This window comes from Arachis duranensis, chromosome 8 (assembly GCF_000817695.3).
Source record: "Arachis duranensis cultivar V14167 chromosome 8, aradu.V14167.gnm2.J7QH, whole genome shotgun sequence".
Lineage (NCBI taxonomy): Eukaryota > Viridiplantae > Streptophyta > Magnoliopsida > Fabales > Fabaceae > Arachis > Arachis duranensis.
The window spans coordinates 31922900-31935749 of record NC_029779.3 but is presented as its reverse complement, the minus strand read 5'-3'; the positions used below and the strand labels follow the sequence as shown (position 1 = coordinate 31935749).

Sequence of the window (12850 nt, the reverse complement as noted above, 5' to 3'; positions counted from 1 at the left end):
TATCATTCATGGAGATTTTTATTGTCACGCTAACTATATATATAACTGTCACTAGTTGAAATTACTTGTCCGAACTAATTTGCATATTGATTATTATCAATTAAGAATTTGATTAACACTTTAATTGTTTCTTCTTAGTACAATTTTTTTTCTTTACTTTTCATTCACTAGATTCAAACTTAAAATTATTTGAAGATATCGAAATGGAGATGATATATTGTTTAAAATGATTCAAGATTAAACTAGATAATATAATTAATAGTATGCAATTATTCAACTTTAATTTATCATGAAGATATTGAATACACGAGTATTGAGCGATATTATTATTAGTAGCGGTTAGAGCGAAATAACAACCACCATTGAAACTGTTGATTCGTAAGGTGTGAACCTGCCGCCAAGTTGTCCCATGTGTAACAGGTTCTATATATTCAAGCTTTTAATTTGTTGAGAAATGCGGAAATATGCTTATGTCTTACAATATTTTAAAGAGTTCTTAAAAATTATTTTTTATGTGAAGTTAATAGTTGAAAATTGTTAGACAATAATTTAGTTAAACTTATCAAATTATCTCACAGCTCTCAAATATTAACTTCACGTAAAGACACGTACAACTATAAGTGACAATCCACTTTTTTTAATTTGTAGTGCTACTGATCAATTATAATTCATCAATTAATTAATCTTGCTACCTTGCTAGTCGGCACCAGCATCCAGAATTGCTGACATTAATTGGACGACCAATCACAACGTATATGTATAGAAAACATTCATGGATTTATCCGCTCAAAGCAGCATAATTATACGAACATTCTGATGATCTAATTTTCATCAGTTTTTTTGAATGTCAATTAGTGATGTCCAACGATTTAAGTTAACGCAAAAGGAAACATAATTGACATCAGTGGTAATTAATTAGTGCTAACTAACTACTTAAAAACTCCTCCTAAGTCCATTACGTTACCTTCAAGAATCAAGGAAAATGAAGTTGCTCTGGTGTTCCAAGCATCTGTAACAAATTGATGTAGTTTTCATTATGTTGCTTTATATTTTAAGTTTTAACTGCCTCCAATGTCATATTTCAACCTGCATTATGCATAAGCTAAGCTGCATATATATATATATCGGAGAAATAATAATATTTTTTTATATTTTTTTCATATTTTCTTATTTTCTTTTCATGGAGTAAAAGATTTCTCACGTATATAACAAAACCAAAGGCAATAATAACAATATAATAATTGCATTGATATGATCCACAGGCCCACAAATAACAATTATCATTCTCAAATCTAAAATTAAATCTGCTCGCGATTTTCTAAACCGTGGATATATACGTGGTTTCCACTATATCAGATCTGAAATATACCAACCAAGCCTTTTCTATTTTGTCATACTTATAACTATTTAGAACTACTCACCCGAAATTGGAGGAATTATTAAAAAGAAGGGACCATATTTTTTCAAAAATGATAGAAGAGACGTTAATACATCTAGCTGTGCATGACCACTTTTAATTTCTGCATGTTTTCTTTTTATAATTGTCTATTGCAAAAAATAAAAAATACGCAATAATGCAATTGGCAATGAATTATTATTGATTATGAATCCTCCTGATAACCTAATGGAACATTTGTACGTACAATAGGTTATTGAATTAAAAAATAAACATCATTCATACTATCCAAAATAATTATTTGGATATTAAGGATAATAAACATCTCATGTCATGAAATCACTCATTTAAAAAATTTAAGTTGATTTTAGAGTTCACTAAGAATCGAACTCTTAGTCTTTCGAATTTAGAACTCTAATACCATGTCATGATACTAATCATCTCAAAAACTTAAACAGATAGAAAAATGTAACACTAATAATTATATCTTTAATATTAAATTAGACATCCCTAAACTTCCATTATACACATTGTACAAATATTTCATTCCCTCCTTATTTATTCTCATTGATTATTATCATGTAATGTAATGTCAGTATTATTTAATCGAACCAAAAATAACTAACCACATTACCTCACAAATAAGTCAAGATTATCCACTCACGATTTCACACCGACAAGGTGAGAGAAGAGAGCACAAAATGATTCTCATAGACCCCGTTTTGACCAAACGGCAGCTTGAATAGCCAAAATAACGTCGTTTTCATGGAGCATTTACGACCTAACTTTCTCCATCATTCGACCGTTTTGGTTAGCTGAAGCTTGAAGCTCAAACGAACAAACGGATTAACGGCAACAAGTACATAATAAACTAGAATCAGTGAATCACTTAAATTAAGTAAGTAACAGAATACATTGTTCGTTCTTATTAAAAATGACCAATAAACCCATACGACTTTCGATGCAATTAAGTATTTTTTAAAAATTATTTATTATTTATTAAAAAAAATAAAAAATAAATATTTAAATTAATTAAATAATATTATTTAAATTAAAAAATTTACTTTTTTTTTAAGACTTTATGGCAAGAACTTATTCATTTCGCACGCACATGCGGAATTAACGCCTTAACCGCCGGTGGGACCCGCTAGGACCCATCCGAATGGCATCTTCAGTAAATAAACTAGAGACAATAAGGGTAATAAGGTCAAAATACCGATTCCGTTGGAGGTTGACCCCACCATTCTGTTGCACTATAAAGAAGACCCAAAACCTCCCCAACGGTCTTCATTCATACATACCACACCAAACCCCGAAAAAACTTCCGCCGGCGACACTTCACTTCCGCCGCATTTTTTCCCTCGGGATCTGAGCTCGCCGGAGCTTTCATTTCGCAGTCAGTCACCACAATGCAGCTCCACCACCGTGTCACCGCCGTGTCAGTTTTGATATTTTGCTTCTCAGTGATGTTAGTTTGCGGCCAGAAACAACGGCCACGGCACCGCATCCTCGATCCACATTGGCATGCTGGCACCGCCACGTGGTACGGCGATCCCGAAGGAGACGGTAGCACCGGTAATTAAAGGCTCATTCTCCATGTTCACTCCTTGAGTGTACTAATAACTAACTAACGGCTTAAATATTTTAGCGGCATGAATTTAAATTTGTTAGTGATGGTTGTGAATTGTAGGAGGGGCGTGTGGATATGGAACGATGGTGGATGTGAAGCCGTTGAAGGCGAGGGTGGGTGCGGTGGGGCCGATGCTGTACAAGAACGGGGAAGGGTGCGGAGAATGCTACAAGGTGAAGTGCTTGGACCCAACCATATGCTCCAAGCGAGCGGTGACGGTTATAATCACGGACGAGTGCCCTGGTTGTCCCTCTGATCGAACCCACTTTGACCTCAGCGGTGCCGCATTTGGCCGAATGGCGGTTTCCGGCGAGAATGGTCAGCTCAGGAACCGAGGCGAAATCCCAGTCATATACCAAAGGTACGCACGAATATGCATCATATATATATGTACATGCAGAAGATTCTTTCTGTTTTGTTTTTTAATTTGACCTTTTAATTGCACTGGTAGATAGAAACTGAACGAGATTCTTGCCAGAGGCCGTGGTCCCCTCCAAGGCCTTACTGTGTTTCTATGTTTGGGTTGCAACTAGAAACTTGAAACAACATGTTGAAGCTATCCTTAGTTTTGTGGATTAAAAGGAAAAAACGATATTATATACTACTGAATGAATGACCTTTATTTTGTTCTATGTGATTGCAATATTTGCAGAACACCTTGCACATATCCAGGCAAAAACATTGCCTTCCGTGTCAATGAAGGTTCTACACCCTTTTGGCTATCACTCTTGGCAGAGTGGGAGGATGGAGATGGAGACATCAGCTCCATGCATATACAAGAAGTATGCATTTTGCTCCTCCTCTTTATATTTGTTTGCATAATCTTTTACCGAATTACCAAATCTTTAATTGATATGAATATATAAGAAAGTGATGTGATTCTTATTAATGTGTTATATTGATTTAACACATATTTAATTTACCATTATACTTTACCTCTGTTGTTTGAACAATGTTATGTGAAAAGTGGCAATTGGAGTTGAAAGCAACCGGCTAAACGTGCGCTAAAGCTTTTAGGGTCATTAATTATTTTTAGGGTACCAATTAAAAAGCAAAACAGCATGGCTAGGTTCCAAATGTTGTGGATGTGTCTCCCTAGATCACGTGCTAGCCTAATGCCACCACTTCCATCTTTTTTGGTACTTTAGATTGGACCCTCTTTCTATCCTATTAAAAATTGCTATCCATAGTGTTGTTAATTCTCGGTGGTGCCCTTTTCCCTCTATATTCTGTTTTCTAAGCATGTGATAGATGGGACCTCTCTAACCAAACTTCATTCCTCACTTCTCCCCCACTATATAAAATATCTTATATATGGGGTCCAAGATCACTCAACTCGAGTTTCTTATATAGCAAAAAAGTAGCAAAAAATAATTTTTAACTCTTTAACTAGATCTTTTCAAGAAGAATTATGCTTTATATAGCTCAAACTGAATTTCTGAGTTATATTAATAGTTACATGACCCTACAAAATTTCATGAGTTCGTTATACTATTAATAAGGCTGAAGAAGTGAAAATTACGAGGGGAGGGGAGGGGACAAAGTAAATTTATTGTTCCTTTACCAAATTTTGTAGGAGAATATAACATTAGTCTATGGCAAATCCACAAGATTAAATAATGATACTAATTTTCTTATACTATGTGTTGTGATTGATCATATATTGGCAGGTAGGGTCAGGTGAGTGGCTGGAAATGAAACATCTGTGGGGTGCAAATTGGTGCATCATTGCGGGTCCTTTAAGAGGACCTTTCTCTGTTAAACTAAGCACATCGTCAGGGAGAAGCCTCACTGCCAGGGATGTTATTCCAAGCAACTGGTCACCGAAAGCCACTTATACCTCTCGCTTGAATTTCATTCCTTAGGTTCATGCATGCTTCATTTGCAACTTTACAAGACCAAAGGGACTAGTAACATTAAAGAATGCTTTTTTTTCCCCAGTTAAAGTTGGTCAAGTTCCACAAGGGAAAACTTCCGTGGGTTATTATACTATATATAGATATATAGATAGATATGTTGACAGTGTTACCCTTACCCCTACCCTTTGTCTTTCTGTTTTCTTGATAGAAATTAAGTAGCCGTTGAATACACAATGGCATTTTTATATGCATTTTTCCTTTTGTTTTTGTATACATCCTTTTGTGGTGTGCATATGTTTAATTGTAACTGATGTTGTGTTATGTAGCCATCTCCAAAGAGGAGAGAGAGCTTGTAGTGTATAGTATCCTTCATTGTTTGTACTGGCCCCCTTTGGCATTATTAAATAAAGATATTAAATAAATGCATAATTTTGATATGAAACAATGTATTGTGGTCCTGACCATTTTGTTAAATTTTATTTTCATATGGACAATAAACTATGTCCAGTCTAATTTTTATAAACCAAAACTGATGAACTGCATTTGATGCTGAGTCTAGGGAAAACCATTAATTCGATGGCATAATTATAAGCATTTGTCTAACTTTCTATAGAAAAATGATTGATACTTCCAACTAAATAGAACATTAATGACACATCAATTTTCGTAATTATTACTGGCAAATCTAGTTGATGTGATAAAAGAAGATCAAAGCCAATGGGTTCCCTAGCTACAACACCTTGGTTATAGGTTAAGGCAAACAAAAAGTGGAAAATTAAGTTGGTAGGGGTATCCTATATATGAGATATGAATGGAGACAACTTTATTGGGGAATTTATGAGTGTTGTTCTTGAGTTCCCTTTGAGTAAGTTAGTTAATGTTAGGTACAGACTGTGAATGAGTGAGTGCATGATGAACTGATGATGGCTTTACAGGCTCAGAGAACTGTTAAGAGTGTTGACCACATCATCATCAAGATCCAGCACATGGTGAGGTTTTGAGAATATCACAAGGGAATCAAGTTGGTGATTCTGGTGTGACTTGTGACTGGTGAAATGAAAGGTTGTGTGATCTGAGTAATTCACATGTGGGGATAGGGTATGCCGTGTGCGGTGGCCATGCATGTTTGATTCTTGTCACTTTGGAGATAGTTGTATATATTGTTACTATCACATGAGAAACCATACTCTGGTTAATCTTCTAACACATTGGGTATATATGTTAATGCACCACACATTCTATCAGAAAAAGGAGTCAGAAATTGTTTGTGTAGGTTAATTGAATCTTGTAGAATTCTTAAACAATGTTTTTTTGTAGCAATAAAAATGCTGATATGTGTAGAATTCAGCAAAATCATTATTTTCTTTTCACATATTCAATTCCTAAATGTGTATAGTAACCTCTGGCTTTTTATTATTATTAACTATTATTAATGATTTCTTTTTGTTGCACTATAGTTTTTCTTTTATATATGGTAAATGCTGAAATTAGTTTGGCCAAGTGGGCTAGCCCTTTGTGACACAAACTACAGGATTTTCATCCTCTGAAGCATTTGTTTGGATTTTGGATACCTTTCTTGAACTATAAATTTGACCCTAAGGATACATGCGTTGAAAATGTCAAAGTTGTTTCTCTCTTCTTTGGCAAAGAGATAAAAATAGGGTCTTTTGCATTGTAAGAAAAATGCTTCTGGTTGCTTTATTGTTCTGCATTGTTTATCAAAACATAACTCAATCCAATAACCAATAAAATGTAAAAGTAAGTGGTGGCCTAAAATTCATAATGAGTAAATTATCACTTTGCAGTTCTGGTTACCAGTGTAAATTATCTTTTTCCCAATCAATCAGTTACTGATCTCATGTCTCTGCTTTGAACCAAAAATTCCACTAATTGAATCAAATGGCACTTTTAGCTAAATATTTTACATCTGTGAATTGAAGACTGCAACTCAATGGCTGAAACTATCATACACAGAAAGAGAATTAAGTAGAATAGGGTGTCTTAGATGTATTGGATGTGTTCTGAACTAAGATGAAGGCTTCATTCAAAGATAATATCTTTTTAATTAAGATGAAGGCTTCATTCAAATATAATAGTGCAAAAAAATATAGTTTGACAAGAAATTCAAAAATAAGAGGATATTAAAAAAAATTGCATCTAAAGCCTAAAAGTCTAGGACAGTAGTTTGGACTGATTCTCTCCACACAGTCCATACTGCAAAGCCTAAAGTATCTTCATAGAGGCATCACTTATTCTCCATGAATGTTAGAACAGAATATAGCAAGACCAAAAAGAATACAAAGAATTATGTGTGTGTATATGAAAAAAAAAAACATGATTACTAACATAACACAAAATTGTCTTCATCACTTAGTAGCTGCTGGTTCAGAACTAGCCACTTTGTCACCCTCAACTACAGCAGGGGATTTTGGTTCCCCACTAGCAGGAGCACCTTTTGCTGGGGTAGCAGTTTTGTTTGCTGCAGCCGATGTTGGTGTTTTGTTCTTTTCACTCTTACCATCCTTCCCTTCCTTAGCATCCTTACCATCTTTGCCTTCTTTGGCTTTGGAATCCTTGTCTTCTTTTGGTGGCATCATGTGAGATGGAGGGTTCTGTTTGAGCTTCAAGATCATTTGGCGCATTCTTGAAAGATCAGTAGGCTTCCCTGGCTTTGGACCCTGAATTACATGCACTGCAGGCTGCTTATTCTCAGCTTCCTTCTTCCCTCTCCTCTTCTCAATGTTCGGAACCTCCCGAGGGATGATCTCAGCTATTGCTTTCCAGTAATGTTTGTCAGCTTCTTTGTGGAATTTCTCTTGGTTAGCCAAGAACAGCTGCACATATTCATACATACATACTCATTCCCTTCATATGCATACAAGTTATAAGGCATGGCATGTATATGTATATATATATATACCTTTTCTTTGTCTCTGTTGTTAGCTTTGGTTGTTTCACAACTGAGTTTCCTCTTCTCATAGAAAGCTTTCTTGTACTCTTCAGCTTCCTTTATGATTTGATTACGCATCTCCTTCTCCTTTTTCTCCTTTTCCTCAAGATGGATTGCGTTTTGACTGAAGCCATGGAAATTATTATGCAATCAGAAGAAATAGTAAACGAGTAATGTTTCATCATCATTAGACACTAAAAATACATAAACATTGCCTTAATTGGAAACCAAATCACTCTAACATTTACATCCACTCTTTCAATCAATCCAATTCAAAAATTATCATAACTTCATCAGTTCATAACAAAATCAATGCAGCATAAAAGAAACTAGAAGAACTATCGTACGGAACGCATAACTTGCATTAAAAACACGTGAAAAAAATAATATATATGAATCTAACCGTCGCCATTCGCGCCTGGCAAAACCTTCCTCCTGCATTTGGGTGTGATCAGGGAGCAAGGGTCCTCCTCCGCCGGCGGAAGCGAAGGTTCCGTCGTCGTCGTCATCATCATCATCATGGTTGCCATTGAAGGGTGTTGAAACTCCAAAGCCATAAACATCAGGAGATTGAGGATTGGTGTTTGTATCAACGGTGAGGTTGTTGCCGTATTGGGAATTGTTATCGATGTCGTTGGTGTCATCGTCGTCGAAGAAACCACCCGCTTCCACCCCCGGACCCGGCGATGGATGAGTACGTGGCTGGTCATCCTCAAACGAGTCGAACGACGACGCCATTATTAACTATACTACCACTCCTTTCTTCTTCTTCTTCTTTTTTGTGTGTGTATGTGTGTCTCTAAGCTTGTTGGATGGATCTGCTACGTTGCGTTCGGATCACGAGAATGTGTCTTAGTTTCTTCTCTCTCACCTCACCGATGAAAGAGCATCAAAGTGAGACAATTTTGGAGATTGAAATGCATAGTTTGTTATAGCTTATATTCTTAATACGTATCAAAGTTTTAAATATTTAACTAAAATATAGTTAATTTGAATACATTTTTTGTCCATATAATGAAAGGTGGCACCACTCTAAAAAAAAGATAACTAAGATATTAACAAGTGTTTAATTAAGTGATTTAGTCAAACATATCAATTCATTTAGCAATTTTCAACTATCATACATGCTAGTTAATAAAATTTTTTATCAGACCAGCTCTCTGCCTAAAACTCTGCTAATGAATTCTTAAAGGTAAAACCAAAAGAGAAAGAATAATGCTAGAATCAATTTGTTAAAATGGTTTTGTTCTGCACAAGTTGTTCAACTTCAACATCTCCAAGCTCTATTTGGCTTCCTTGCATAGCAAGTTCATTCTGAAAAACCATCTCTATCTGCTCCAATGACTTCCCTTTGGTCTCAGGAACCAGAAAGTAGACAAACAAAACAGCAAGACCAGAAATAGCAGCAAACACAAAGAATGTTCCAGCAACTGTGATTGCACGAGCAACAGAAAGAAAAGACATGGCAACAAGGCCACTGCAGAGTCTATTGCCAACGAATCCAAGCGACGAGGCCTGAGCTCGAAGCCTTAAAGGGAAGATTTCAGATGTAACAACCCAGCAAATCGGTCCTAGTCCTACCGAAAAGAATGCAACATTGCCACAGACAAAGAGAATAGCCAATGCAATCACAAAGGATCCTTGTCCAAATATAGAAAGAGTAGCTCCTATGCTGAACAAACAAATAGTCATCCCAATTGTGCTTATGTAAAGAAGAGGCTTCCTACCTAGTTTATCAACAAGAACTATGGCAACCAATATGAAAATAGTTTTTGATATTCCAACAGCAACTGTTGCTGCTAGAAGCTTTGAATTGTCCTTGATCCCAGCAGCTTTGAATATCTCAGGACTGTAATACACTGTTGCATCAATTCCAGTAATCTGCTGAAAACATTGGATACCACATCCTGTGATTAGCATCCGGCGAAGAGAAGGAGAAGGGAAGATCAATTCGCGCCACACCGGTTTGTCCTCCTTGGAAGGAACTCCAGCAGCCTGCTGAATTTCTGCCAGTCTCTCATCTACTTCTTTCTCATTCTCAATTGTTTTCAAGAGAACTTGTCTGGCTTCTTCAATTCTGTTCTGCATTACTAACCACCTCGGGGACTCAGGGATAACGAAAAGGGCGAAACCAATGAACACAGAAGGAAGAATTCCCACAGCGAGCATTATCCTCCAATTAATGTGTGCTGAGAAGCCTGAGAAGGCATAGTTTGATACATAGCCAAGTAAGATTCCAATGTTTATGAAAATCTCAGGGAAGGAAGTGAGGGTGCCTCTAGAGATGTTTGGTGAAATCTCTGCAATGTAAATAGGAGCTATGACAACTCCAAATCCTATTCCAACACCTGCTAAGAGTCTTCCAATCATTAGAACTGAAAATGAAGGAGCAAGAGTCATTGTGAGTGCACCAGATTGGAACACCACTGCTGCTACAGCCATAGTCCATTTTCTACCAATCATATCTGATGTTCTTCCACCTCCTAAACTTCCCAATAGAGAAACAACGCTCAGAATGCCAACCAGAAACTCTTCCTTCACCTCAGATATCTTCAGATCCTCTTTGATGAATATAACTGCTCCACTCATTACACCAACATCTGGGGAAACAAAAAGTCAACGTTTTTAATCATTCTAAAATAGCACCAAGGTTGATAGCCTCTACCAGATTTTGGAATTTATTCTTCTCTTAGGAATGTAAAGAAACATAAATCAAGAATCACAGAAAGTAAAAGAGATTAGATGATAATAAATAAAGCTTGCATATATACCATAGCCAAGAAGAACATTGTTGAGGGAAGCAAAGATGGCACAAGCTAGAACATATTTCCTAGTACTGCTCCTCCTTTCTTCTATGTGTCGTTGTTGGTTCAAGACATCATCATAGTCTTCTGCAAGCTCTGAATTCATTCTCTTGTACTTGTTCTTTGATCCCAATGGGATTCCAGACAACCCCATATCTCCATTATCCCCATGTTGTTGGAACCCCATGTTTCACTACTCTGAGTTGTAGTAGTAACCCTTCTGTGTCTCTGGTTGGAGACACTCCTATGACAGTTATGATCGAGACTACTAAGTTCATATACCGTTTGTGCTTTTGCTATTAGATCTCAAGAGAATGAAGATCTTGTGCTGTTGTACATGGACAACACTCATCGCCAACTTGCTGCCCCACTTGTATAATTTTATATTAAGAGAAACAGTTATTTTATTAAAATTTGATCAGTATTTAATTATTAAAAATAAATAAGTAATTTTATACGCTAAAAACATTAATGATAGCTACAAACACAAAATTTGTTGGGTAAATTTTGTGATTTGTGGCTATTAATATTTTTAATAGTGTGTGATTACTTATTTTTCTTTTGATGATTAAGTATTGTCAAATTTTAATAAAAGTATTGACCTCCTAAACTTTTTCATTTAAAAATTATTAGATAATTTGATAAATTTGACTAAATTATTATCTAATAATTTTTAACTATCAACTTCAGATAAAGAACTGATATACAAATATATGAAAAAGATGGAAAAATAATTACTTGTATCTTTTTTATTGGTTTAAATTTTTAAAATAAATAATTTTATAATATATAAAATTCATTATTTATATATTAAAATTAATCATTAAAATCAGTTATTAGTATAAAATAAAGAAAAAATCTAGAGGTCAACAATTTTATTAAATTTTGGTCAACATATAATTAGTAAAAGAAAAATGAGTAATCTCATACTATTGAATAAAATCTTACACCATTAAAAATATCATTAATGACTACTTAATAGCTACAAATCACAAAAATTATTGGTCTTCTAGTATTCTTCATAAATAAATACTAAAAATAAATATATAATAATTAATTTTAATAGCTGATTTTAGTACATATTTAATATAGTTGTATAATATAATATTAAAATGTTTACAATTAAAAAGTTTAATTTGATCTTTATTAATTTCAAAAAGAGAAAATCTTAACATGTAATATTTTTGTTTTGGATTACATTATTACTCGTATAATACGTGCCTTCAAAGATGCATGTAAGTACTATGTGGGGAAGCATTATTGGAGAGATTTGAAGTTTGAACTCTTACTTATTATCATCATGCTTAAATGTTGCTTTCATGACAACAACTACGGTGGGGCTAAATATCATCATGAATAACATGGCTCTTATACTAGGTTTTAATTTTGGCTTCAAGCTTTGACCAATTTGTGATAATATGCTACTGTGAATTCTACCTTATCACATAGTAAACATTTTAAGTTATTCTTGCTTGGTTCTAAGTAAATTAATCTTAATTGATGCTAGCTTGTGTGTGTTTGTTGTTTATATATTTTGATGATAATCTATGGTCATGGAATCTTTTTACTTATTATTTATTTTTTTCTCGTTTTTGCAATTTCTGATCCTTCGTAGATCACATAATATTCCTTAAGAATCAATAGGAACCGACAGAACTTTTTGGCTTGTACCTAGGCCTTTGTGTATTTTTTTTCTCTCTTTTGAAATATATTATTAAAAACAAACGTGGGTTAATTTTTTTTATATGTAAAATATATTAGTATTTTTTTTGTTAAAATAGGATTATTTAGTGTAATTATATGTGGGTATATTTTATAAATAGAAAATTAATATATAAAGGTGTGTGTTGTAACACGCAAGATTTATGTTAAATACGACAACACGTAAAATATACGTTAGATACGTGTCATTATTCTGACAACACCCAACATGCATGTTAGACATTTTTTTTATACTTTTACAATTTTGTAAGTAGAAAATTAACATATAAAAGTAGGTGTTGTAATACGCAAAATTTATGTTTAACATGTATCATTATTCTAATAACGTGTAAAATATGTATTAAATACGTATTATTATTCTGACAACACACAACATATGTATTAGACATTTCTTTTATATTTTTATAATTTTATAATATATTTTAAATATCAATATTCAACTAAAATATTATTTTTATCTCTATCTCTATGTTAAAACTAATTTACTTG

The 12850-nt window shown here is 34.2% G+C and overlaps 3 protein-coding genes across 3 annotated transcripts; 1 reads left to right on the top strand and 2 right to left on the bottom strand.

Moving 5' to 3' along the window:
* Positions 1-2702: 2702 nt before the first annotated feature.
* On the top strand, positions 2703-5330 carry LOC107462174 (expansin-B3). The gene is made up of 4 exons (XM_016080737.3): positions 2703-2971; positions 3087-3387; positions 3679-3808; positions 4697-5330. Exons 1-4 carry the CDS (start codon positions 2806-2808, stop codon positions 4889-4891), a joined length of 792 nt encoding a protein of 263 aa, XP_015936223.1. The 5' UTR covers positions 2703-2805; the 3' UTR covers positions 4892-5330.
* Positions 5331-7231: 1901 nt separating this feature from the next.
* LOC107462115 (clathrin light chain 1-like) lies at positions 7232-8573 on the bottom strand. Its single transcript, XM_016080681.3, has 3 exons — positions 8239-8573; positions 7806-7959; positions 7232-7719 (listed from the first exon to the last, which is right to left on the bottom strand). The coding sequence occupies exons 1-3, from the start codon at positions 8571-8573 to the stop codon at positions 7252-7254; spliced, it is 957 nt and encodes a 318-aa protein (XP_015936167.1). The 3' UTR covers positions 7232-7251.
* Positions 8574-8913: 340 nt separating this feature from the next.
* On the bottom strand, positions 8914-10963 carry LOC107462173 (probable polyol transporter 4). Its single transcript, XM_016080736.3, has 2 exons — positions 10607-10963; positions 8914-10435 (listed from the first exon to the last, which is right to left on the bottom strand). Exons 1-2 carry the CDS (start codon positions 10824-10826, stop codon positions 9060-9062), a joined length of 1596 nt encoding a protein of 531 aa, XP_015936222.1. The 5' UTR covers positions 10827-10963; the 3' UTR covers positions 8914-9059.
* Positions 10964-12850: the final 1887 nt, after the last annotated feature.